At 47.4% G+C, this 25,606-nt stretch overlaps 1 protein-coding gene across 1 annotated transcript in view; it reads right to left on the minus strand.

The window, feature by feature from the left end:
- Cgnl1 (cingulin like 1) overlaps nucleotides 1-25,606 on the minus strand; it is a 109,827-nt gene that overhangs the window by 13,413 nt on the left and 70,808 nt on the right. Inside the window, exons 8-13 of the mRNA XM_059268211.1 lie at nucleotides 18,564-18,770; nucleotides 17,777-17,881; nucleotides 13,293-13,445; nucleotides 12,263-12,433; nucleotides 7,431-7,592; nucleotides 3,567-3,656 (exon numbers count right to left, since the gene is read on the minus strand). Coding sequence (XP_059124194.1) covers nucleotides 3,567-3,656; nucleotides 7,431-7,592; nucleotides 12,263-12,433; nucleotides 13,293-13,445; nucleotides 17,777-17,881; nucleotides 18,564-18,770 — 888 coding nt within the window. The remainder of the gene's footprint in view (nucleotides 1-3,566; nucleotides 3,657-7,430; nucleotides 7,593-12,262; nucleotides 12,434-13,292; nucleotides 13,446-17,776; nucleotides 17,882-18,563; nucleotides 18,771-25,606) is intronic.

Consider the following 25,606-nt stretch of genomic DNA (forward strand, 5'->3'; position numbering starts at 1 on the left):
TAATCTGCCCAGGCTGACCTTATACTCACTCTGTAACTCAGGCCGGCCTTGAAATGACAATCCTCCTGCCTCAGCCTCCTGAGTAGCTAGGTTTATAGGTCTCTGCTACTGGATCCAGCAGAGAAACATAGTTTTTGGAGAAAGAAAGGTAAAAAGGCTTCTCTGGGCTTTAAACAGACCCAAAGCCCATAAAACAGTTCCTCAGAGAGTCTTTCTTCAGCTCACACACAAGTCAGATGGAAGCCTTTCTGTTCTGTGTGTGGGAAAACAGACAGACACTCCGCCCCTTTTATAAATATGGCCTTCTGCCAAAGCAAATCTATTCCTTCTCAATATCAGCCACGTTTGAAAGCCAGTCTAAGCCTCCAAAGGTGTGGAAAACATTTATCTTGATTAGGATTCTCTGAGTTTATTTATTATCCTGAGTATGTATGGAAGAAAACCCCCAAGACTCGGAAAGTAAATAATGGGGCCAGCAAGTATGGGGGAGGGGGGATAATGAGCAAAGCCAGAGGCATAGAATAGAGTGTTCTCACAGCTGCCTTCTCCGCCCCTAGGAGCAGCCCAGTTAAGGTCTTCTCGGGGTACCTTTCCTTACCCCCAGCTCTGGTATTGACCTTATAGAACACTGTATGTGCTTTACTGTTATACTGAACAACTTTCCATACCTGCCACCGCCTTGAGGATACCACCATTCAAAAGCCTCAGTCTGCCTCTCCAAAGGTGCCGCCTCTGCTTTCCTCACGGAAACCGGAAGTGTGTGCGAGCATTCATGGTTTCTCAACATCCCGTGCTTACCTGCCAATCTGCTCTGGCTCGGAGGCCGTGCCCACTCTGCTGGGCTACTCTCAGCCAGATCATTTCTTCAAAGCTGACTCCAGGCTGAGACCCCTCTCAAAACCCTTCCTTGGTCCCTCTTGCCGTGGTGGCCTTGCCCTCACTGGCTGCTGGGGTCCTCCACTTGGTGTTTCGTATCTGTGCCATTTTATAGTTAGCTAACCACTTGTTACATGTTCACCTCCTTCGCCAGGCTGACCTCGTGTCGGACATCTGCAGATGTACCGCTCTGCCGTGCATGCGGTCCTGTTTGCTGTATTCTGCAGGCCCTGGTAGTTAAAACACTGCCTTTGGAAAGAGGAAGCTTGAGCTGCCTCTACAGCCAGCTGCCACACACCTCTGGCCAAAGTCCTTTCTGGCTGTGGGCCTCAAATCTTTCACCCATTACACAGTTCAGGAGATTTGACCTCTGACGTCCTTGTCAGATCTAATATTGCTGGAATCCTTTCATCTAGCCTGTTTACCTATCACTGGGACTAGGAGAAAGTCTGAGATATTGCTAGGAAGCAAAAATTCGGAAGAACTTAGAAATAATGAGTTTTAAGTAGAGAACAGAAAACTTTAACTTTTTAAAGAGAGCAAGAGTTAAAAAGAATCTTTGCCCAGGCTTTCTCTTATCAGTGCCCAGTAGCAGTCTGCTGGGGACCCAGGGCAAACACTGTTCATAGGACTCAAGGGGACAGACGCCACTTTCTATCCTTTAGTGGCCGCCCTTGCTAGGGGTACCAGAAGTTCAGAACTGACAAGGGAGAGGAGAAAGGGTGTCTTTTGAGTGTCCCTCTTCTTGCGGTGAGAATGGCAGGCAGCCACAGGTGCATGGCCCTGGAAGGTCCCCACTGGCCAGGGCCTGTCTGTCTATACCCAAAGCTCTCTCCACATGGCCTTTATTTTAAAGGCAGAAAAATCAGCCTTGGCTCAACCTCCACTTTGAGAAGAATGTTTGTTGGAGAGGCGGAGGGCATCCCTTCAAATGTCCCTCTCAAATCGGGAGGCATCAAAGGTCAAAGAACTCAATCTGTGGGTTTCACTCACCAGCCATGGTGGCACACACCCGTAACCCCAGCACTCAGAGGCTGAGGCAGGAGGATGGAGAGTTTGAGGCTAGCTTGGGCTTCATAGCAAGACCCTATAACCAAAAACCATGAGCGGAAGGAAGGAGAAGCATCCATCTATCTTGGGGCTTTTGTTTTTCATCAGTTTCTACATCAGTTTAAACTTGGTTTTCAGCTCCTCCATTTACAGCAAACTTGGGCCTTACCCTCTACCTCACAGACACAGTGTTAGAGAGGACAATAGAGCTAACGTTGGCAGGCTGGGAAAGGGGAGCCTTCAGAACCTTCTACCCAGATAGCTTCATTTTGCTTTTATGTGTGAGAAATGGTCTCATGTAGCCCAGGCTGGTCTAGAACTCCATGTGTAGCCAAGGATGGATGAGTTTGAACTTCTGATCCTCCTGCCTACATTCCTAGGATCCCAGCCATACATTACCATGCCAGTTTATGCAGTGTTGGGGATTGAACCCAGGGCTTTGTGCTTGATGGGCAAGTACTCTACCAGCTGAGCTATATCTCCAGTCCCAGCCTCATTTTCATAGACTCAATAATCTGGGAATTTCCCAGAGCTCCATGGGAGGCAGCACAGGAAAAGCCCGCAACTGCCCACGGAGTGCCCTTCCCAGCAGCCCCCAGGCTAGTGTCCTTATCTTCCTCCTGTATGGACCTCAAGTTCTTGACTCAGTGGAAAATTTTCAACATTGACCATTGAGGCAAGCAGTCACATCCCCGTGACCATGTTCAGTGAGAAGAAAAGGAAAAGACCAAAGTCATTCTGGGGCCAGATACCTCGTGGTCCTGGGCTGAGCTATGGAGGCACTGTGTTCTGGTTCAGCGTGCCTATGTTTTGTTTTGGGTGTAAATCGGGGAACTGGAAACTGGTTTTAACTGCCTGGATATTGGTAAGGTGACACAGTTCTCACCATTCCTCCCACTGTGCCTGTGTCACAAGGAAGGTTGACAAAACAAAGCCACAGGCACTTCTGTCATTATGCATGCTTAGCAGGTTCTGCAATGCCCCAGAGTGACGCGGGATCCTTAGCCAAACCGGCAGGAACACCTAACAAAACAACTCTAAGTCCAGGAAGAGAATTTAAGAAACACAGTAAGAGCTTTGGGGAGCCAAGGTCAAAGTTGAGGTATCTGTCTGTATCTTGGCATTCAGGGAAGTCTCTCTCTCTCTCTCTCTCTCTCTCTCTCTCTCTCTCTCTCTCTCTCTCTCTCTCTCTCTCTCAACCTCTGCTGCTTGGGCTTCTGCATGCTATTCCACCATCAGAATAGTTTAGGAACCAGAACTAGAGTCCAGGAGCCTGGTTTAGAAATCCCTGCACTGACCCATCCCATAGCCCCTGAGTACCACGCTTTCCAAGGAAGCCTGCGCACATCAGAAGGGTGGGTGGCAAAGAAGCCAGAGAGTATTTCAGCTTCAGCTCTGAACAGGGGCTGCCAGCCCAGTGATAACAGCACTTTGCCCCCAAACCTCCAGCCTAGTCACTCTGAGTTGAACAGACAATGCTAAGCCTCCTAGTGGCTTGTTATGGTAAAGACTACTGGATCTCCCATCGTGATCTGTATGGCAAGAACGTTTCCCCCTTGCTCTAAGGAATCCTCAGGTTTAGCCTCTCCTGCATCCTTTCTCCATAATACCAGGCATCACCCTCGATAGCTCCCTCGTACCTGTTCCCTGCTCCAAGTGATCCTCTCAGACAGCAAATCAGCACTGGTTCTTTCTTCTTCCAATTCAATCTCCAGCTGGGCCACCTTGTCCTGAGAAAGGGACACATAAACAGGTCTCTTCACTTACACAGGATTAGGAGCAAGGGGGGCCCATGGAAGAAAAACCCAAAGGCAAATGAGAGCTGATTATTGTTAGGGCTTGGGAACACAAGACATCCCTTTCTTTTCTCCTTCACCTCCCTTTCTTCCTTCCTAAAGGTTTCATCCTGAGCTGTATGGCAAGAACTTTTCTCATGTATCCCAGGTTAGCCTCGAACTTGCTATGTAGTCCAGGATGACCTGACCTTCCTGCTTCTACCGCCCCCCCAAGTGCTGGCATTACAAGAGTGTGCCTGTATGTTGGGTACTAGAGACTGAACCCAGAGCTTCATTTATGCTAGGCAAACACTCTACCAGCTGAGCGACACCCCCAGTCCTCATACATAGATTTCTTGTACTGTCCAAAGCAGGTATTTTCAAAAACATGTGTTTTGTTGCTTTTGTGATATAATTGGGCATGTATAAAATATATAAAAGGAGAAAGGGCATTACCCTAAGCCCCAATGAACACTAAAGTTGTGTTAGTATGTATTATATTGGTATCTTAAAGCGGTCCCTATTAAAGTCAACATAAGATCTGAGAAGCCATCCTGAACACTCCTTCAAATACTTCATGCTCAAGAGGATGGCTCCTGGGAGCGCAAGCACATGCTTCTGGCCTGCCTCTTCTTCAGAGTGCCCATGAGCAACTGTGTGGTGGACAGTCCTAAACCTACACCGATTGATTACCCAGGACAGTGGTGGTCAATTCTGGGAAATTCACCATCACAGAGGAATAACCATCTGTCCCTCTGGTCTCTGTCTCATATCACTGACAGTTAAGAAAGAAGCATTTCAAGGTAGTTTTATGTATGAGAGAAAGAGGTTTCCCCACTCAGACCTCAGAATGCTCTGACCCTGGGGGCTGGGGGACTTGAGCCTGTGTTTCTTATCTCCAAGATTTGTCACAGGTCTGGGTAAACTTGGAGCCATAGATGCTTTTTAAATGTATATTTCTAAAACATTTTTTCATTCTTTTTTATTTTATGTATATGGGTGTTTTGTCTGCATGTCTGTGTACCACATGTGTATAATACCCGTGGAGGCCAGAAGAGGGACATTGGTTTCCTTGGACTGGAGTTACGGGCGGGGTTGTGAGCCACCATATGGGTCCTCTGGAAGAGCGGCCACCCACTCTTAACCACTGCGCCATCTCTCTAGCCCCAACAGATGCTTTTAAAAACCAACCTTTTGAGTTTTCAAAGGCAGCCCTTGTGTGTAAGTATGTATGATCTATGAAACCGCCAGAATTGACTGACAACCAAGAATGGTTCCATAAATAATAGAAATGAAACTCTCATAACTTCTGTGAATGATGAACCGTCGGTGAATGAACGGCCTTGTCGGGGAGTGATCAAACCCTCAGGGAGGGCCAGCAAGATGGCTGAAAAATTAAAAGCACTTATTGCAAAGACAGACTAGAGTTCAAACTCCAGAGCCTACATAAAAATGAAGAGGACTAACATAATAAAGGTGTCCTCTGTCCCTCATACTCATGCTGTGGCATGCACTTGCATGCACATACACACAATAATAAATACAATAATTGAAAAACCTATAAAGAAACCCCAAAGCTCTCTCCTGGGAGCAGAAGATCCCAGAAACCAACTCAGGACATGGCTGGCCCCTGCCTGAAGTTTCCTATCCATCCAGATCACTCAGAAATCACAACATATCCACAGAGCTTCAGCCACCTGGGGCTGAATTAAAATAAAAAAATGTTCATTATGGGTGAGTTCTTGAAAATTAGTTACGTTTTAATGAAGGAATGGGAAAGGCATGAGTCATAGCAACATGGCCATGGCAGCCACCTCTTAGAGCAACTCCCCTCAGGTGCCTTTCATGGTGGCAGGACCGCTAGAAGCTATCACTGTAGAACAAGTGGAGAAATACCTCCAGTGGTATTAAGCTGCACTACTGTTTCAAGACCTGAAGCTGCCCAGAGGAAATGCCTTGTTAGTCAGAATATCCTGGACTCAAAGGAGAAGCTCTGACAACCCAATCTGATTTCAGCTGAAATCACTTGTATTTAAAAGACTTAGTTTTTATTTTTAGTTAGGTGTCTGTGTGAGGGTATGTGCATGTGAGTGCAGGTGCCAGAAGAGACCAGCAGAGGGCGCTCATTGGATTTGTTGGAGTTGGAGTTGCAGGAAGCTGTGAGCCACCCAACATGAGTGCTGGGAATTGAACTCAGGCCTTCTGCAAGAGTTGTATGTGCTCTTAACTGCTGAGCCATCTCTCCAGAGCCCCAAAAATTGGTTCTTAGGCTCTTTTTCTGCCCCCAATCCATACTATTCAGATAACATATGAGGTCTAAGCCAGAGCCCATCATACCAAAGCTCCTTATTCACTGCTTGATAGGTTTCCACTTGGTGTGTGTGTGTGTGTGTAGACAAGCAGACAACAGACAAGTGGACCACAGAGGTCAGTGTCAGTTGTCTCCCTCAGTCACTCTCCATCCTATTTTTTGAGACAAGGGTCTCTTATTGGCCTGGGACTCACCAAGTAGGGTAGACTGCCTGGCCAACCCCAGGGATCCTCCTGTCTCTGCCTCCCTGGAACTGGGATTACAGAGACACACTGACATGAGCGGCTTTTTACATGTGTGCTAGGAATCTGAACAGAGGTCCTCATGCTTATAGGCATATGCTTTACCCCCTGAGCCAGCTCCCTAACCCATCCGGTTGCTTTTAACCAGGGTATCTAGGCCCTAGAACAATCCATTTCTAGTTAACTAGGTTGACCTTAGCTTATCTGAAAATGGCTCCCTAAAGAGATCAGAAAGAAAATATTAGAAAAATATAGCAGCCTCGTAAACAAAGCAGTAAAATTGCCGTCAGGCTACTCTGGTCTCAGAGAGAGGTCCATCTAATAAAATCTCCACTGGCTCAAACTTCACTTCCCAGATACAAACTGCAAAGCACCCTGGAGACTTTAAAAAGCTATTTCTGTTTATTTAAAAAGCTGAATGAGGAACGCCATCTCTTGCTGGCCTTGAGCACCACGCCTGTCTTTTATCCAAACCCTGACAATGTTAATGTCTCCCCAAAAGTCTGAGGCTTGTTTTTCAGTCTCTTTCTTACTCTCTAAATTCCACCAGAGTGGGGGGCATGCATATGTTTCTGGTTTAGGGTCATTCCTTTTTAGCAATTCAGGTTCTTCCCATCATCTCAGAGGACCATGAACACTGGGCTTCTGGTATTTTATTTATATTTTTTTTTTCCTCAAGCATTATGTATTAGCTTGTGAATACTCACCCCCAGCTGGTGACTGCTTTGGGCAGTTTCAGAAACAGCAATGAATTGGACCATAATTTGCCGATAACTCTAGCAACGGTACATACACACGCAGGAAGATGGGCCAGGAATAAGAATGGACTGTGTGGTTTGGGGATGGGTGGTTTGGGGTCTGAGGCACAGTGTGCATCCTGACTGGACAATCAGGAGTCTTGCAGCCTCGGTAGGGGAAACATTGCTGAAGGGACATAACACCATCGGCTAAGTTCTTTGGGGATGAGCTTATATCTTCTTCAAAGCAATGAACCATTAGACTAAATTGTACCCTTCACTCCCTCCAGCTTTGACACTACAACATGATAAACTGCCCCCCCCCCCCGCCCTGCCCCAACAAGAAAAGATCTTAAATCATCAAGCTAGAAAGAGTGAAAACCCAAGACTTCCTACATAGGAGACCTTTCCCTGGTGGCCCAGATGTGTACCCACACACCTCCATCTGCTTAAGGAGTCGGCTGCGGTCATCCCTGAGGTGGCTCTTGGCCTCCAGCTCATACTCCAGGTCCTTCAGCGACTGCTCCAGAAGTTGCCTTTTCGTGAGCGCTTCATCCTCAGCTCGTTGGTAGTCCCGCAACTCTTCCTCCTTGAGGCGTAACTAGAAGGAGAGAGAGTTCGATACATAACACATATCTGCATACATGTCTGCACACCAGGTACATGCCTGCCTCAAGGAGGCCAGAAGACAGAGTGCACAGGCCCACTCCAAAGCAGAGAGGAGCAAATTCCACCTCTCTTTAGGCTTCGGCTTTCCATTTTATAAAACAGAGTTTTTCAGTTGTAAGCTGTAAACTGCTAAATTATAAAGTCAACCGATTAGATGTTGACTACTCTTTCAATTATACAGAACACATAAAAAAATCAGAGTATGAACAAGTATTATGATGTTTTTGTATCAGATATTAACATATTTGTATGGATGTATGTGTCACTAGGTTGCATGAATGACACCTTTCTTATTATGGGCTGGGGTCAAAACCACTTACTTGAAAGTCACTAAAGTAGCTAAGTGTTCTTGTATTGGCGCCATCTCAAGAGAGGTTTAAAATAAAAACTAAATTAATGGTCTCTAAGCAACCAGCAGGTACAAAATCCAAGAACATAATCACACTCATTGCTGTGCAGAAAATCATCAGCGACAGCTACAGTGCTCTTTTCGTCCACAAGGTGGCACTCATCTAATAGTTTTGAGGAATGTACAACCGCAGTTTGGGTCCCAGGAGCCTCACTGGCCAGTGGGAAAGCCTCAAACAGCCCAACCCGGTAGGCTGACTCAGGGAGGCTCACCTCGGACTCGTTGGTTGCCAATATCAAACCCTCCTGCAGATGGAGAAGAGGAGGTTTACTCCTTCAGCAGGTTCACGGAAAATCTGGCCTGAGGACGGGGGACTCCAGCATTGCATTCTACTGGAGGCTGGCAGAACCCCAGCCAGTTCTAGCACAGCCCCACTTGGAAGGAGACAACTGCTGTATGTCCAGCCACGCCTTTAATCCCAGCACCCGGGAGGCAGAGGCAGGCGGAGCTCTGTGAGTTCGAGGCCAGCCTGGTCTACAGAGTGAGATGTAGGACAGGCTCTAAAACAACACAGAGAAACCTTATCTTGAAAAACCAAAACCAAACCAAACCAAAACAAAACAAAAACAAAAAAAAAGCCAAAACTCAAATACTCCAAATCCAAAACTAAAAGCCATTTGGATTGTGAGGTTTTTTGTTTTTTTTTGTTTTGAACTGGAAATGACAAATAAAATCTTGACAAATATTCCAAAATCTCTGAATTCAGAAATGCTAGATGTATTTCTAGTATTTCAAGCATGTCAGATAAGGACTACTCATCCCACCAAGCATCTCAGAGAAACTTGCCAAGAACCAAAAGTAAGCAAGACAGTCCTACGTGGGATATCTGCATCCTCCCTTCCCACACTTGGGGACATCACAGAAGAGGAGACAGAAAAAAAAAATGGATGAGCCAGAGGAAGGAGCGGAGTGCCGTGAACACTGTCACAGGCATGACATGGCCGTTGCACTCGGCAGCTGGAATTAAGCTTCACGAGACTGACGCACCAACACTCCATCACTGAGGGGCTCACACAGCCCCACCCCACCTGATTTATAGTCGACGGTTGCTTGTGGAGAGAAAGACACCTTCTTCAGTGGTACAGCCCATGCTCCTGTAGATAACTCCGCACCCCCTTCCTAAAAGCACCCCTAAACTGACAGGGGCGCACAGATGTGAAAGCAGAGGGGAGGCCGGGTGGGGAGAGAAGGGGGTCAGCAGGAGGGAGGGGACGAGAGTGGTGAGGTGACGAGGATCAAAAGACATCAGCTACGTCTATGAAATGTCACAATGAGACCCATTGCTGTATGTAATTGTTATCTGCCAAGGAAAATGAAAGTAAGCAAGTAACTTTTTAACCGGTCAGTGCCACCTTTATGTAGTTGTACAGGATTTCGAAAATGAACCAGAGATGGTGAACTTTAAGCCTTGCTTCCTTAAAGGTCGGTCACCCCCATCAGAACCTCCGTGTCTCACTTCAGCAGCAGAAGGGTACCCAGGCCACTGCTCTCAAGGCAGAGGCAGCAGGTAGTCAGCGCTGTGCAACCCCTTAGCAATTTTCAGCTAGAGTTTCACTCAGGGAGAGGAGCAGAGATAAACGATTCATTCAAGGGTCTGGAGGGATCTTGACGTATGAATTCATTTCTAAACATTCTGACCTCAGTATTAGAAGGGTGGCATCTGCCTCCTTTCCCTTCAGAGAGATGAGGAATCTCTGTCTGCCATTCAAATTCAAAAGTATCTCTGCTTTCACATAGCAAACACCTTCTTAAAAAGAAGCAGAAGCAGAAGCAGAAGAAGAAGAAGAAGAAGAAGAAGAAGAAGAAGAGGAGGAGGAGGAGGAGGAGGAGGAGGAGGAGGAGGAGGAGGAGGAGGAGAAGGAGGAGGAGGAGGAGACGACTAAAGAGATGGCTCAGAGGTTAAGAGCACTTGCTGCTCTTCCAGAGGACCTGAGTTCAATTCCTAGTAACCACATGGTGGCTCACAACCATCTATAATGGGGTCTGATGCCCTCTTCTGGCATGCAGGCATACCTACAGATAGAGTGCTCATACCACATAAAATAAATAAATCTTTTTTTAAGAAGATGAAATATATATATATATATATATATATATATATATATATATATATATATACACACACACACACACACACACACACACACACACACACATACATATATATTCACACACATATGTGTGCTCTGCTTAAAAATTATTATATGTGGGCTGGAGAGATGGCTCAGAGGTTAAGAGCACTGGCTGCACTTCCAGAGGTCCTGAGTTCAATTCCCAGCAACCACGTGGTGGCTCACAACCATCTATAATGACATCTGATGCCCTCTTCTGGCAGACAGAACACTGTAAAATAAATGTTAAGAAAAAATAAAATAAAAAACAACCTTCCTGTAAAAAATAAATAAATAAATAAATAAAGGAACAGAGGTGTGTGTGTATATATATATATATAATATGTATGTGTATGTGCATGTACACAGGCAGGTGCCTATGGTGGCCAGAAGAGGGCACTAGATCTCTGGGACCTAGACTGATATGATAGGTGGTTGTGAGCCTCCTGACATGGATGCTGGGATTGCAGGAGTAGGAAGTACTCTGAACTGCTGAGCCATCTCTCCAGCCCCAGTATGCTCTCTTTCTCTCTCTCTCTCTTAAATAAAGAGCCCTGGTCTCCATCTGGCCTTACTTAATCTTTGTGGCCTGCTGCTTCTTTATCTGTCTCGAGAATCTTCATGTTTCCTTCTCCCCCAAAGTGTCTAGCCTAACAACCTTTATACAAACAGTCATGTGGATCCCTCCCTGTGCAGGGTCACAGTGACACTGTGGTCTTCTGAAGTTAAAACAGACCAGGTTATTTGTTGTGTTCTGGCAAATGTTGAACCCCTCCACCCATCTGCTGTAAAAATGAAAATATTTTTTTCATAGCAAAGAGAACTGAGATGCCAATGTGCCAAGTTCAGTTTTCTTGGAGTCCTGTATCATGTAACCCTGAAGCAAAGAGGATCTGCTATCAGGGTCCTTTCAGAAGCGTTCTGGAAATATGTAATAAATATCCATTGTTCTTTGATGGGTTCAGCCCTGACTCAGGGGAAACCTTTCTTTGATCATCAAAGAAATCACAAGTTTTTTGTTTTTAAAGAAAACTTGTTTTTCTGTGGAACCTGTGGGTTCCTCACACTGCGTGTGTGAGGGGGAAGCTTTGAGAAAGAGAGAGAGCAACGTGTATCCAGTGTCCAGGACCTAGGAGATGTCACCATGTCATTCATGCATTATCTCGTTTATCATAAGGCCGCTAATGTAGAGAGAGAGGCTGAGAAAACAGAGACAGCTGTTCAGGGTCCTTCAGTTGGCACAGGCTAGAATAACATCCTTCAGTTACCACAGGCTAGAATAACAGTCAGGTGTGGTGGCTCACACCTGTAATCCTAGCACTTGGAAGCATGGGGCAGGAGAACGGACATGACAGTCAGACAGACAGAAATAGGCAACCATGGTGCTTCAGAGCACTCTCCTACTGAGCCACATGCCCAGTCCCCGAGGACATCTTTTAGTCTGTTTTACTGTGGCTATCAAATTCTTATCTGCCAGACCATCCCAAGAAAAGTCCAAAGATGATTATCAGGACTGCAGAGAAGGCTCAGTAGTTAAGAGCACTTGCTGCTCAATGATGATGATCAGAGTTTGGATCCCAGCACCTACACCTGAAGTCAGGCAGCTCCAGAAGATCCAACACCCTCTTCTGGCCTCCATGGGTACCCGTACATCCGTGTGTGCAAACACTCAGACACATACACAAGGAAAAACACTTTCACACATAAATGTTTGTTACTAGAATCAAGTCATTCCCTGCCATCTTGTTCTAGGGATAAAGGAAAACACGGATGTGGATGACATGTTTGGACACAGATGGACACAACATTCTTGCTCCATAAAAAGTGGTTCATCTTTTCAGCCAGAAAACTTTGGACCAAACCAGAATATGGCCCAATTAAAGATGTGTCTGTTTCACTTCGGAGCCGATGGTGGGCATTTTGTGCCTTAGGATGCCATCTGCTTGTAATCACTAGAGAATGGAGAATAATGCAAGCCCCAAAGCTACCCTAAGCACTGCCCCCACCACGCCCCATCAAGAGAAGCCTCGCAAAGCAAGCTGAAGGGAGAGATAAAGGAGAGGATCACCCGGCAGGCATTACCTCATCTTGCATTTTCACAGCTGCCAATCTGGCCTTTTCCACCTCCAGGCTTTTCTCTTTCAGTTGAGTCTGCATTTCTGCGAGCTCCCGACGGTTCTTCTCCTTATACTCACCCAGCTGCTTCTGCAGCTCCAGAGAGGATGTTCGGGAGGCCTCGGCAATGTCCGCCATCTAGAGAAAGTAGTGTGGTATGAGATGGCCCAGCCCTGCTCCATCTGGAGCCCCTTCCAACATGGAAAGCACCTTCTCTGCTCCCTACCTTTGAAGCCTTCTCTGAGGCTGCCAGGCCCTGGACTGTCTGGATCTGGCTCACCCTGCCTTGGTGACAGCATGGAGGAGTGAATAGGGGCTGGACAGGTAATCCTGAGGTCAGAGCTTTGCTCTTCACTAACCAGTGTGATTGCGGCACATCCTTAGCCACTAAGGGCCTTGGCACCGTCCTTTTTGGAAACACTGAAATCATACCTACCTTCCAGAGTTAAGATAATACCAGACATAGAATTCAAGTTAGAGCTAAAGAGGTCACTAGCAAAATACCTTGTACAGGGTAGGCGTCAGAAGATGGCAGCCTCCTGTGTGCACTCCTGGAAGGCAGGGGCTTGTCAGCTCTGGGCCTTTCCCTGTGAGTGTTTTGGGGCAGAGGTGAGCTGAGGGACAGAAGTCTCAGGGTTTAGAAACGGCCTTTGGCACTCTCCGGTATGTCAGAGAGACGTGACTATGCAGACTGACTGTCTACAGCCTCAACTCCAGTTCAGTGAACACTGGTTAAGTGTGTCTCCACGCCAGGCCATCTCTGTTTCCTGTTAGCAAGTGACCAGGTGCTCAGAGCCGAGGCTTTCGGCATTTAATTTTCAGACAAGTTTCTCCGTCTCTGGAATTTTCAGCAAGCCCAAAGAACGGCTGCAGGGGCTTTGCAAGGTCCAGGTGCGTCTGTGCTTCGGGGAACTGTGGGTTTCCTGAGCCTTCCCGGGAGAAAGTGCTGGGTTCTCCCGGGCCCGCTTGACCCTTGCCCCACCTCCCGCCCCCTCACCTCCTTCTGCAGCTTTTCAATGGTCTTGTCCAGGTGCCACCGCTCACTCTCCATCTCGTTCTTGAGCTTTCTCAGCTGCTCCTTCTGCTCGGTCTCATCCTGGAGTTTCTCTAATAGTTCCTTCTGCTCCTGGGAGGTCTGGCTCAGTGCTCTCTGCAGACAGGAGGAAAAATACAGCTGGGTCACTTGTCTGCCTGGTCGCTCTCTGCCACAGGTGGCAAGGGGAATTTCACAGCCACACCACAAAAGTAGTAAAAGTAGGGAAACCTGTTACCTCTATGCAATGGGGGAGGGGGGGCAGAGAAGAGAGAGAATCAAGGGAATCAGGGACCCCCCCCAAAAAAAAGAGAGACCAAAACTGACTAAACCAGCAACCTCCACAGGAACAGAGGTAGAAGAATACATTAGGGAAGTACATCAAGCAGCCTCAGTGACCAGTGTGGCTCAGGCTAGACCCTTAAATCTGAATGTTCTCAAAACAGGACAATGATAGCGTACACCAACCAAAACCAACTCAACCAGCACTCTACCAGCTGGACTCAGTCTCCAGCCTAGTTCAGGAACACTTCAAGACAGGGTTCCTCTGTGTAGCCCTGGCTGTCTCAGAACTCGCTCTGTAGACCAGGCTGACCTCAAACTTAGAGATCTGCCCTCCTCTGCCTCCTGAGTGCTGGGATTAAAGGTGTGTGCCACAGGAACTCCTAAGGCCTGCTTAGACTGTGTCCTTGCAAGACGCTGTATAGAACAATGGTTGACCTTGGGACAGTGCTTAGCAGTCTATAACCTGCTGCCACATGCAGTAGGTCATGTATGTAGTAAGTCATACATCTTGCAGCTATTTCTGAATCATCCCAGGCACTCCCAGTTTGCAGAGTATACTCTAGGTATGCTTGCCAAGCAGACTGCATGGGCGTGAAAAACCCTGGGGAAGTCCTCCTCTTCCTGAATTCTGGTGGGGTGGCTGTGCTTTAGGAAGCAGAAACATTGCCCGGCTGCTAAAGTTCACCCCCACAGGGAACCAACGTCAAGAAAAGCTGTTGGGGAAAAGAGAGCAAAGGAAGGTACTCCAAGGCAAGTGTGGGAGTAATCGGCCCACTGCAGCCACAGCTGGACACACACCTGGCTCACACACAGAAGGCTGAAACCCTGGGGCTGCTGTTTGGAGTTTGTTTTCTGGTTTAGGGAGGAGTTGTTACCACCCAGTGAGGTTGATTCCATCCTGTGGAGGGAACTCTAAAGAACTACATCTCAAAGATGTGAATTACCCACAGGTAGTGGCAGTACACACGTTTAATCCCAGCACTGGGAGGCAGAGGCAGGCGGATCTCTGTGAGTTTGAGGTCAGCCTTGTCTACAGAATGAGTTCCAAGACAGCCAGGGCTACACACACACACACACACACACACACACACACACACACACACACACACAAATACTGCTCAAAAACAAATAAAACAAAACAAAAAGTGAATTCCCTTTCAACACCTCATCATGGATCAGGGAGGGGACTCAGCAGGCCCTACCCTCCCTGAGGAACTAAAGGCAGTTAATGGCTGCCTGCCTGGGAGGGAGAATCATTTTCTTCAGTGGTGTAGCCACTGGTAAGTTGCCCTTGCTTAGTGAGAAACTCCTCACTCATGCTCACACAAGCAACCTTAATTAAAGTCAGGGGGAAAGGAGACATGAAAGTAGAGAGGGTCACCAGGCCCAGGAGGGGGACAAAAAAAGTAAGGGAGTGTGAATATGATCATAGTCCACTGTATAGATGTGTGAAATTGCCAAAGAAAATCATGCTAAATTCAACCAAATGTATTTTCAGTAACAATATGATAGAATAATATAGTTGAGGCTATATAAAATATATAATATAAAAGAAAAATATGAATTCATGCAAACCAACAATATGAGGGTCTAGCAATGGGTCCCTGTTAAAACCTTTGGGATCCAGCTCAGCTCCACCTCTGGAGATCCCGTCACCTCACTCCTTCCCCTGGATCCCAATCCAGAGACTCCAGGCCAGCAGACATGTCAGTCGGGGCTCCACAGCCTCCCATGGTCCCCACGTTATGCCTCACTCTATGCCTAGGCCCTTCTTCTTTGCCACCCAAGCACCTCAGTTTCACCCACTCCGTGGCTGGACCACAGGACCCCACCCAACATCTGCAGACTTCTCAGGACAGTCATTTCAGCTAGGCGATTTCTGTATCTTTATACTCTCTCTCGTGTGCTAACTACAGCAGATCGTAAAGTCCACACAGGAAAAGAGTGGATTCTCTACCTGAGATACTTACTACAACTAACACTGGAAAATGCCATAAGATACCTCATACCTTGGGTACCTGTAACCCCTGTGAGGAAGAGATAGAAACCAGGAGGATCTGGGGGGGGGGGTGGCAGAGGGGGAGGCTCACTGGCCAGCAGTTTAGCTGAAATGGGGAGCTACAGGATTGATGGGAGACCCTGTCTCAAATAATGAGGTGGAAATCAATAGAAGAAGACACCCCAATGTCAACACCTGGCTTTCACAGATGCCTGCGTGTCCTGTGTGCTCCCATGTACACACACACCCCAAAGGTCCCAAGCTTTCTTCTTTTTGGGTAAATGAGACATAGTTTTTGCAGCAGTGACTTTTAGAAAAATCTCTCAATACTGCCTCCCGTGTGTGTGTGTGTGTGTGTGTGTGTGTGTGTGTGTGTGTGTGTGTGTAAATGTTGTGTTTTCTTTTTGCTAGGGATCAAATCCAGGGTCCTGTGCATGATAAGCAAGTCTCCACACCACTGAGCTACACCCTCAGGCTCTAGAACATATTTCTTAGATAACTGAGTTGGCAGAACATCGTTCTAGGTGACGTTTCTAAATTGTGGGACATTTTTAAATTATCTGGAATAACTCTGAAATTCAAGTTTAAGGATTTTAATCTGTTCCAAAAACCGTGAGTCCACTAAAAAGGGCTAGAATTTGCATTCTGTGTAAGGGGTCTCCATCCCACTATTGTCCCCTGAGTCCGACATAAGAGGCAGTCAGATAGGCGTTCATTTTCTTAAAATATATATTTAAAGGAAGGCTCTCGGTGCTCATCCTCTGTCCCTCCCCCTCCTGTCCTAGTGGGCTTTTGCATATCGAGACAGCAGCAGGGGAAAGCTCTGTCGCTTCCCCAGCTGGCTCATAGTTACTGTGCTCCAAGGCCTCTGAGAAGCCACCTTCCTCCTGTCCTTTATCCAGGACCTGGTGACCATTGGTTACCAACTTTAGTCATATAGTCAAAGGCTCCGCAGCCAGTAACAGGTAATGGTCCCCAAGCTCAAGGACGCCATTGTACACCCTCCAAGTCGGCATCTTAGAACGACCCATCTGGTGCATGTGCAAATTTTGTCCCACTATCAGTCTGTGGGTTTATATTGTTAGCCTTAGTGGCATCATCTCAGTGGCTACGAAGTACCTCACTCAGCATTGCCCGGGGATGGGGCGGGGGGTGCTGCAAAGGGACTCCAGAAGCTGGCTCAGTGGGCGATGTTCTCGCCTCACAAGCATGAGGACCTGAGCGCAGATCCCTAGCACCCAGGCAAAAGTCCCAGTGTGAATCCTGCTCAACACCACAGGAGCTAACTGGCTAAGGGAGCTAGCCTCGTGCACTCAGAGCTCTGAAGCATGGCTCCGGGTTTGAATCTTTTCCTGTGTGCTGTCCCATCTGACCCTGCAGACTAGTGGGTCCCCACTGCGAATCTTCAACCGTCTTGAGTTTAAGCCAGCCCCTCAGCCCTCACCTTCCCAGAAACTCAGCCCAGGGATATTTGGACTTCATTGTAAAACCTAAGGGTGGAAGGTGAACTGAAGACAAACCTGGATCCCGCTGAGGCCCCTGTGCAAAAGTCAATTTACAACTTCAGCACTGGCTTTGACTACAGCGGACTTCAAATAATCTTCCTGACATCCAAATGGGAAAATCTCATTTTCTAGGAACCTCCTGCTTTTGAAGGGAGATAGCTATCTGGTCTCAAGGAAATGACTTCTTCCTGCTTCTTTTAATAGCCGCCTTGAAGGACTGCACGGTGTGGAGCATGTTTGCCCAGAGGAGGAGGAAAATTGGCTTCTGCAGAGAGACGACTCCATGCCGCCTCGGGGACAGGTTGAGCCTGCCTTCACATACTATTTGTATTTTATCTCTGCAAAACTTCCACATCAAGGGCAAGGCCTTCTCAACTGCGCCACGGTGGCATTTGGGCCAGAAAGCTCATGGTGTGGAGCTGGCCTGTTTGGTAGGATGCTCATCAGCAATCCTGACTCCATTCACCACACGCCTGCAGTATCTGCCCAGTGTGACAATTGAAACACCTCCAGATAGCACCACTGTACCCGACTTCACCAGTCTAGATGGGGAGTCTGAAACTCAGGGTGGCTCCACAGATGGAAGCCATTTCCTGGAAGGACGGGCCCAGTGGCCATGTCTACCTACATGGTTGAGGAAGGCAGGACTCAGAGCTTACCTGGGCACTCTCCAGCTCCTTCTCCAAGGCCCTTCTGGCTGAGGTGGCTTCCTTTTCTTCCTGTCTGGCGTGCACAAGGGCTCCCTCTAGCTGCTGGACTTCACTCTACAAGGAGAGATAGATAGTCAAGAAACACAGAGACACACTCCAATGTGCTCTGATGCCTTCTGTGTCCATGGACAAAAGATGGCCATGGTCACAGTGTACCTGGCATAGGATCAACGTAAGGAACAGCTGGGTTCTTGGGTGTGTGCACCTCTGCAGTCCCATGTCCCCTGGAGATTCAGAAACTCCAGGTAGGGGATAGACTGAGGGAAGGCACTGCTGTAAAAGTGTGCAGGTGTCCTGATGGGTGCCCGGTGTGTCCCTCTGTCATTCCACCACTGTTGCTCACCGCCTCCTTCCTTAACAGCTTCCAAACAAAGCTCTGGTAAATTGGATAACTGGTTTGCTAACATCTCCAAAAATAGCAGCTATGTGTTAAAGAAAGAATGCCTTTAGTGAGTCAGCCTAATGGTGGTGTGAAGATGGCCTCTGAAGGTGTTTAGAGGTGTTTGGAGCCTCAGAAAGATGTGTATGTCTGATGCAGGAGTCCCTCAGTACCGTGCGGCCAGGCCTGTGTTTTCCACCGGGTTTTATTACCCCTGATCCCGTCACTCTTAGGTATGCTTGCCCGTCACCTTGACATCCTAAATAAATCCCGACAGTCCCTTCCTCAGCTCTGAAGTCACTATAGGAAAGAGGGCCACATGCTGCCAAACCTCAGCCAAGGCCCGGGGAGCCTCACCTCACTCTTGCGGAGTGTCTCCTTGGCTTGGGCCTCGTCACGTTTCACGTCCTCCACCTGCCTCTGCAGCTGGGCCACTCTGCGCTCCAGCTCTACAATCCTTTCCTGCAGCTTCTCATTCTCCTCCTTCAGCACTTTCTCACGCAGGTCCGCGTCTGCTTGGTTCTGCTCTGACAAACTGCGCCTGCTGGCCAGGACCTCCACATTCTAAAAACAAGAACAAAGGACGGAGTGTTCACTGGTGGTCCCCAACTCGTGAGGGGAGCTGGCTTCGGAAAGGTACTGTAGCTGGGACCTTCTAGCATTCCTCTGTCATCCCGGCAACAGGAGGAGGAGGAGGAGGAGGAGGAGGAGGAGGAGGAGGAGGAGGAGGCAGGATGACTGGAAGTTCCAGGCTAGCCTGGGATATTTGATGAGTTTGAAGCTAGCCCAGTCAATTTAGGGAAACCCTGTCTCAAAATATATTTTTTAAAAGCTGGAGATGTAGGTTCGTGGCAGTAGACTTGCCTAGCATGTCTGAAGGACTCATTTCTTTCTCTCCCCCACAATCCCAGAGAAGGTTTCTCTGTGTAACAGCTCTGACTCTCCTGGAACTCGCTTTGTAGACCAGGCTAGCCTTGAACTAGAGATCATCCTGCTTCTGTCTCTTGATGGCTGGGACTAAAGGCGTGTGCCATCACACCCAGCATCGGGATTCATTTCAATACCCAGTACTGAGGAAAAAAAAATAATGCTGAATGTCAGGGGAAGAAGACAGGGTGAGTGACAGCCTACAGGCCACGTGGTGCCTGTCATCTGCTCTTAAATGAGATGTGCAATACAAAAACCATGAAAAAGAAGTGAAAAGGTGAAGTGCCATGAGAGCACACCCACACACTGGAAGATTATCTGGGGCGGTCTCCATAGAAAGCCTGCCAGCCCTCGGCTGTGCTCAGCCCTCTGTGAGCTCTCCACCTTGTTAAGGACTCTAGGAGCTATCCTCATCCCATCCTAATGATGGGAAAATGGGTAGGCTCGGGGCACAGCCGTTGTTAGTAGAATGCTTGCCTGGCATACTTGAAGCCCTGGGTTTGATCCCTAGCATCACATACACTGGGTGCGGTGGCCACCCTCTCCAGCACTAGGGTGGTACAAGCAAGAGAAAGAAGAGGTCAAGGCCATCTTCTGCTACACAGTGAATTTACGGCTAGCCTGGGCTACACATGACCTTGTCACAAACGAAAGCAAACAAGCAAATGAAGACAGCACCCCTTCACAAAGTGAACTCAAATTTGGGTCCTGGACCCAAATTCTAAACCTAAAACCATTAAAGCTCTTAGAAGACACAGGAGTGCATAGCTGTGATTTTGGTTTAGGCAGAGGTTCCTCAGCTACAATACCAGAAGCACAGATGACAAAGAACAGACAGATAGACATCCGTGTGTGTGTGTGTGTGTGTGTGTGTGTGTGTGTCTGCATGTATTATGTGTACTGTGTGTGTGAAGTACCCAAGGCATCCAGAAGAGGGCACTATATCCCCCTAGGACTGGAGTTACAGGTGATTGTGAGCCTGTAACTCACCATGAGAGTAGCCTGTGAGAAGTAAGAAACTTTTACAATGCTGGGGATCCCATCAAGGTGATGAGAGGGTCCACAGAACAAGAGGAAATATTTACAAATAAATATATAAAGAATTCTTCACCTTCATAATAAAAAGATAAGCCACTTTTTTTTTTTTTTTTTTTTTGAAACAGGGTCTCTCACATAGTTTTGACTGTCCTGGAACTCACTCTGTAGCCCAGACTGGCCTCAGACTCACGGAGATCCACCTGCCTCTGCCTCCCAAGTTCTAGAATTAAAGGTATGTGCCTCAATGTCCAGCAAACCACCCATGCTTGATGAGGGCAATGGATAGGAATAGATTTGTTTTCAAAGATGATACAGGAATGGGCACAGGAAGAGTGGCTCAATACTGTTAGTCACTAGGGAAGAGCAAATCAGAGCCATATTCACACACACTTAGTGCTAGGGAGGATATAGAAAAATGAAAACCTTCATGTATCGCTGAGAAAATACAAAATTGTGTAGCCATGCAGGAAAGTTATCTGCTTCTCAAAACAATGTTAAACCAACTTTCCCCATGACCAGCTACTTCACTCTTTTTTTTTTTTTTTTTGTTTTTTTTTGTTTTGTTTTGTTTTGTTTTGTTTTTCAAGACAGGGTTTCTCTGTGTAGCTTTGCGCCTTTCCTGGAACTCACTTGGTAGCCCAGGCTGGCCTCGAACTCACAGAAATCCGCCTGGCTCTGCCTCATGAGTACTGGGATTAAAGGCGTGCGCCACCACCGCCTGGCTACTTCACTCTTTTCTATATGACTAAGAGAAATAAAAACTTCCATTTATATAAAAAATATATACACATGCTCAGGGCATCATTATTCATCCCCAAAGTGGAAACAACTTACATTCCCATCAACAAACAAATGCATAAATAAAATGTGGTACATCCATACAATGGAATATTAGCTGGTCATAAAGAGAAATGAAATACTGATGTATGCTGCAAGTGAAAGATACCAAGTGAAAGATGCATGTTACCAAAGAGCCTATATTGATGCTGAAGGAAAGGTCTAGAATAGTAAATCTAAGAGAGATGGAAAAATAGCTTAATGGTTGGCCAGGGCTAGAGGAAGGGCTGAGGAAGAGGTGGGGAGGGTCTGCTCACGGGCATCTTCATTTGAGACTTAATGAAAACATTGTACTGTTGACTATAATCTACACAATCCTGTAAATACACTATAAACCACAGAGTTTTCTATTATGTGAATTTTAGATTAATGTAGCTGTCTTTCTTTTCTTTTAGATTGACCGACACAAGGAAGACCTGGAGGGCAGAGCAGGGATGATGGACAGAGATAGTTCGTTTACCCCTGAGCACAGGTCTAGTTGCTCTAAAGATTTATTTTTATTTAATGTGCATGAGTGTTTGTCTGCATGTATGTCTGTGTATCACATGCATGCAGTGCTTGAGGAGGTCAGAAGAGGGTGCTTGATCCCCTGGAGTTACAGGTGAGCTGCCATGTGGGTGCTGGGTACCAAACTGGACTCTGCAAGAGCAGCCAGGGCTCTTAACCTCTGAGCATCTCTCCAGACCAAGGCACAGGGTTTACAGAAGCGAGAGGAGAGAGAACCCTGATGTCTGCCCAAACCTTTCAGTGAAGGAAAGAACACTTGCACACGTGGTCAGCCTCCCCACTGAAGTCTCAGGAAAAGGAGGATGCTGGAAACCAGGCCTGATTGAACCTGGGTTTGGACTAATTCAGACCTTGGCTTACTAGAGAAGGGCACTTGGTCTGTATGTTCACAGCTGGCAGGGTCACCCCAGCCTAAGCCTCCACAGTGGCACAGGCTGTGTTTGGCTCTGGGGGAGCATGTGTATATCCTGACACAGTACTGTTTTGATTATTTGCAAAGTGCTAATTTGCCTTTCTCTGTGTTCACAGTGTGGTAAACCGCACTGTGTTTACAAATAGTTTAACATTTAACATAAGCCTTTGTTGGCAAGTCTCTCCAGAAACCTTCTCTGGCCCCTGTTCCCCCACCACCCCTAGTTCTCTATTTTATAAAAAGACCATAAAACAAACTTCCCCTTTCCTGGAACCATACCTAATTCAACAACAGTCCTGGCATCTAAAAACAAACAAAGCCCATACTCTTTTGTTCAAGGCAAGTGCCATATGAAAGTTCTCCTACTCGAGACCCAAGCAAAGAAAGTTGGTGTAGAAAAGTTCTCCAAGGCTTCCCAACTCCCAAATGCCTCAATTCCCACATCAACTTTTCCAGCTTCTTAGTAATGGCTGGGTTCAGTTCATGTCAGATGCTGGCAAAGCTCTGCTGACCCAGAAGGTCACTGTACAGACACAGAAGCCATAGTCACAGTGCTGGGGGCATTTCTGTGACTCACTGACCTTACATCCCAGATGTCACAGCAAGATTAGCAAGAAAGAAGACCAAAGACACGCACACACTTCTGATTCACACAGCTGTGCTTGTCATTCAGCATTTTATCTTTATTCACTCACCCGGGCAGTCACACTTAACAAAAATCAACTCCAGCTCTCTGTCACTCCAGCAACTTGAAATCCCTACACTTTATATCATGGCCACAGAGCAAACGGGCCATTTTCCACCATTGTTTTCCAAGCCTGGACCATGACTAAAGGCTGCATGAAGATAGTTTTTCCATTGATCCGGCAGCCAATGTAAAAAGTTTTGGTAACAGTGTTTGGGCAGAGTCAGAAAACTTGGCTGGTGGGGTTAAAAACCGGCTGGAGGGCCTAGAAGGCAATGTGGTCGTAGCGATTGAAGTTACCGTGGACGTTCTCTTCACACAACCCCTTCTCTCCGAGTACCACAGCCTACGCACGTGCAAAATGGTACAAAAATGAGCCAAATGGCCAGGTGTGGCCCACACCTTTAATCCCAGGACTCAGAAAACAAGGGAATCTCTGTGTGTTCGAGGCCAGCCTAGCTTACATAATGAGTTCTGGTCCAGGGCTACAAAGCAAGTCTCTGTAAAACAAAGCAAAACGAGGCGCTGTACCCTAAAAGCCTGCAATCACACTGAATGTCATTCAGTATTGTGACAGTTCAGTGGAGTTCTCAGTGGGGAGTGAGGATGTAAGAATGAAGAACAAACTCCGTGGACAGGATCGGGGGTCACATGTCTGCTTGGCTTCACTAGGTACTGGCAGTGCTGATTGGCTGGGAGCAAGGGGCATGGTGCTGTGGGAAAAGTTGAGGCAAGTTTATCCATTGCAAACTCTCTTAGAACATTTTTATTCTGAGCCACAGAAATGCAATGTGGATTTACATTTATAAAATAAATGTGCATTTTCTTTTAAAAGTTCGACCATTCTGGCCACAGGCACCTGGAGGACAATCAGGCAAGTTCTCACCTCCTCCAGCCTCTGGAAACACTTCCCTAGCCTGTTCACAGGCCCTTCTGCACAGTAAGAGATAGCGGAGCCCAGCCGCAGCTGTCCAAACAGAGCATAGGCAGCTCCCTCACGCTGGTTTACACAGCGAAGCGATTTCTTCTCACCACCGACAGTTAGGAGGGGGAACAGGCACAGGCAGCCCCACACTTAGCAATCGCATGAGTGGTTCTCCAGCATTTACAACAACCAGCTCGGAGGTGGAGAAGCCCATTGTGGGGTGGAGAGAGAAAGCCCAGGGGCTGTGGACATCACCTCTCGGGGTTCAGGTTTCTCCTTTACAAATTGTGCCTTTCCCACTGTAACATTTTAACTATATGCCATGGCATTCTGGGGTGGGAGATGGGGGAGTGCAGGTGCACATGTGTGCATCTGGAAGCCAGAGATCAACCTCATTGCCATTCCTCAAGCACTCTTTGGAGGGCGGGATGGGCAGGGAACAGGATCTCATGTTATCCTGGAACTCACCAAGTAGTAGGATAGAGTAGCTGGCCAGCCAATCCCAGAGATCTGCCTGTCTCCATCTCTCAGGCACTAGGATTATAAGTACCTGATACCACACAGATTTTTCATGTTGGTTCTGTGGATCAAACTCACATCCAAGCGCTCGCTTGTCAGGCAAGGCATCTCCCCAGCCCCGCCATGTATCTGTTTATATTAATGATCATGTATGTTTGGCACCCAAGGAACATACCATTCAAACCTTATGATCTTTGCCAAGCACCCTCTCCCTCACCCCCTTACCACAGGAACACACACCCCAGCCTGGGACGCATGGTCAGAAAGCACCTGCAGAACGGGATTCCCACCTTTGGGAAAATGCCGGACAGGGTAGAGAGAGGTGCGAGGGAAGGGGGTGGGTGGTGCCATTATTACCACTCCAACTATACCTGCCTGTGTTTCCCCAAAGAGAAGAAGTCCACCTGGCTTACACACTGGGGTTTATCAGCCTTAGCTTCAAGCCATAGCTAGCCATGTTCACCAGCCACAGGTCAAACCTACACTTCTTTTTACATTTATGTGTTCTTTATTGTGTGTGTTGGTGTGGTGCCTGTGCCGTGGCATGTGTATGACAGTCAGAAGACAACTGAGTAGTCTAACAAGGTAGTAGTCAGGGCTCTCCTTCCACCACCTGAGTCCAGGGATCGAATTCAGGATCCCAGTCTTGGTGGCAAGGGCCCTTACCCACTGAAACATCTTGCCAGCCCCTCAAACCTACACTTAAAAAAAAAAAAGATTTGTGTGTGTGTGTGTGTGTGTGTGTGTGTGTGTGTGTGTGTGTGTGCCTGCACATGCATTCATGTCAGTGAAGACAGAGCCCTTAGAGCAGTGGTTCTAAACCTCGGGGTCGCGACCCCTTTGGGGGTCACATAATCACATATCCTGCATTATCAGATATTTACAATTCATAACAGTAGCAAAATTACAGTTATGAAGTAGTAATGAAAATAATGTTATGGTTGGGGGTCACCACAACATGAGGAACTGTGTTATAGGGTCACAGCATTAGGAAGGGTGAGGGCCACTGCTTTAGAGCTACGCTCACGAGCACTTGTGAATGACCAGTGTGTCGGTGCTCGGAACAGAATTCTGGTCCTCTGGGAGAGCAGCAAGCACGCTTAACCTCCCAGCCATTTCTCCAGCTCCCAAACCTACACTTCTTGGAAGAAACAATGGAGATCTTTGCCTCACCTTCCCAGAGCAACTCTGTGCAGGGCAGAGATGAGCCTGTAGTATTTAAAAGGCCAGTCAGGTTTTCTGGCTGGCTCATTCATGAACACTTTAGACCCATTATCCAGTGTCAGTCTGGTAAACTGAGGGTGACTTAGGGGACAAACAACATATTTTAATGTACTGACCTGCTGAGTTTACACTACTTTTAAAACCCTTCCCTTTCAACCATGTGCTCTGGTTACTAATCTAAAAGGCGGTGGCAGGGGTGAGGGGTGGAGAGTTGGGGGAGGTGTGCCAATACCACAACACAGAAAGACCAAACCCAGGTCTTTGCCTGATGTCACCATGCGTCGCAAGTAACGACCGCTGGCACACACCACCCTTCCACGGGTTAG

The sequence above is a fragment of the Peromyscus eremicus genome, chromosome 7 (genome assembly GCF_949786415.1).
Source record: "Peromyscus eremicus chromosome 7, PerEre_H2_v1, whole genome shotgun sequence".
Taxonomy (NCBI): domain Eukaryota; kingdom Metazoa; phylum Chordata; class Mammalia; order Rodentia; family Cricetidae; genus Peromyscus; species Peromyscus eremicus.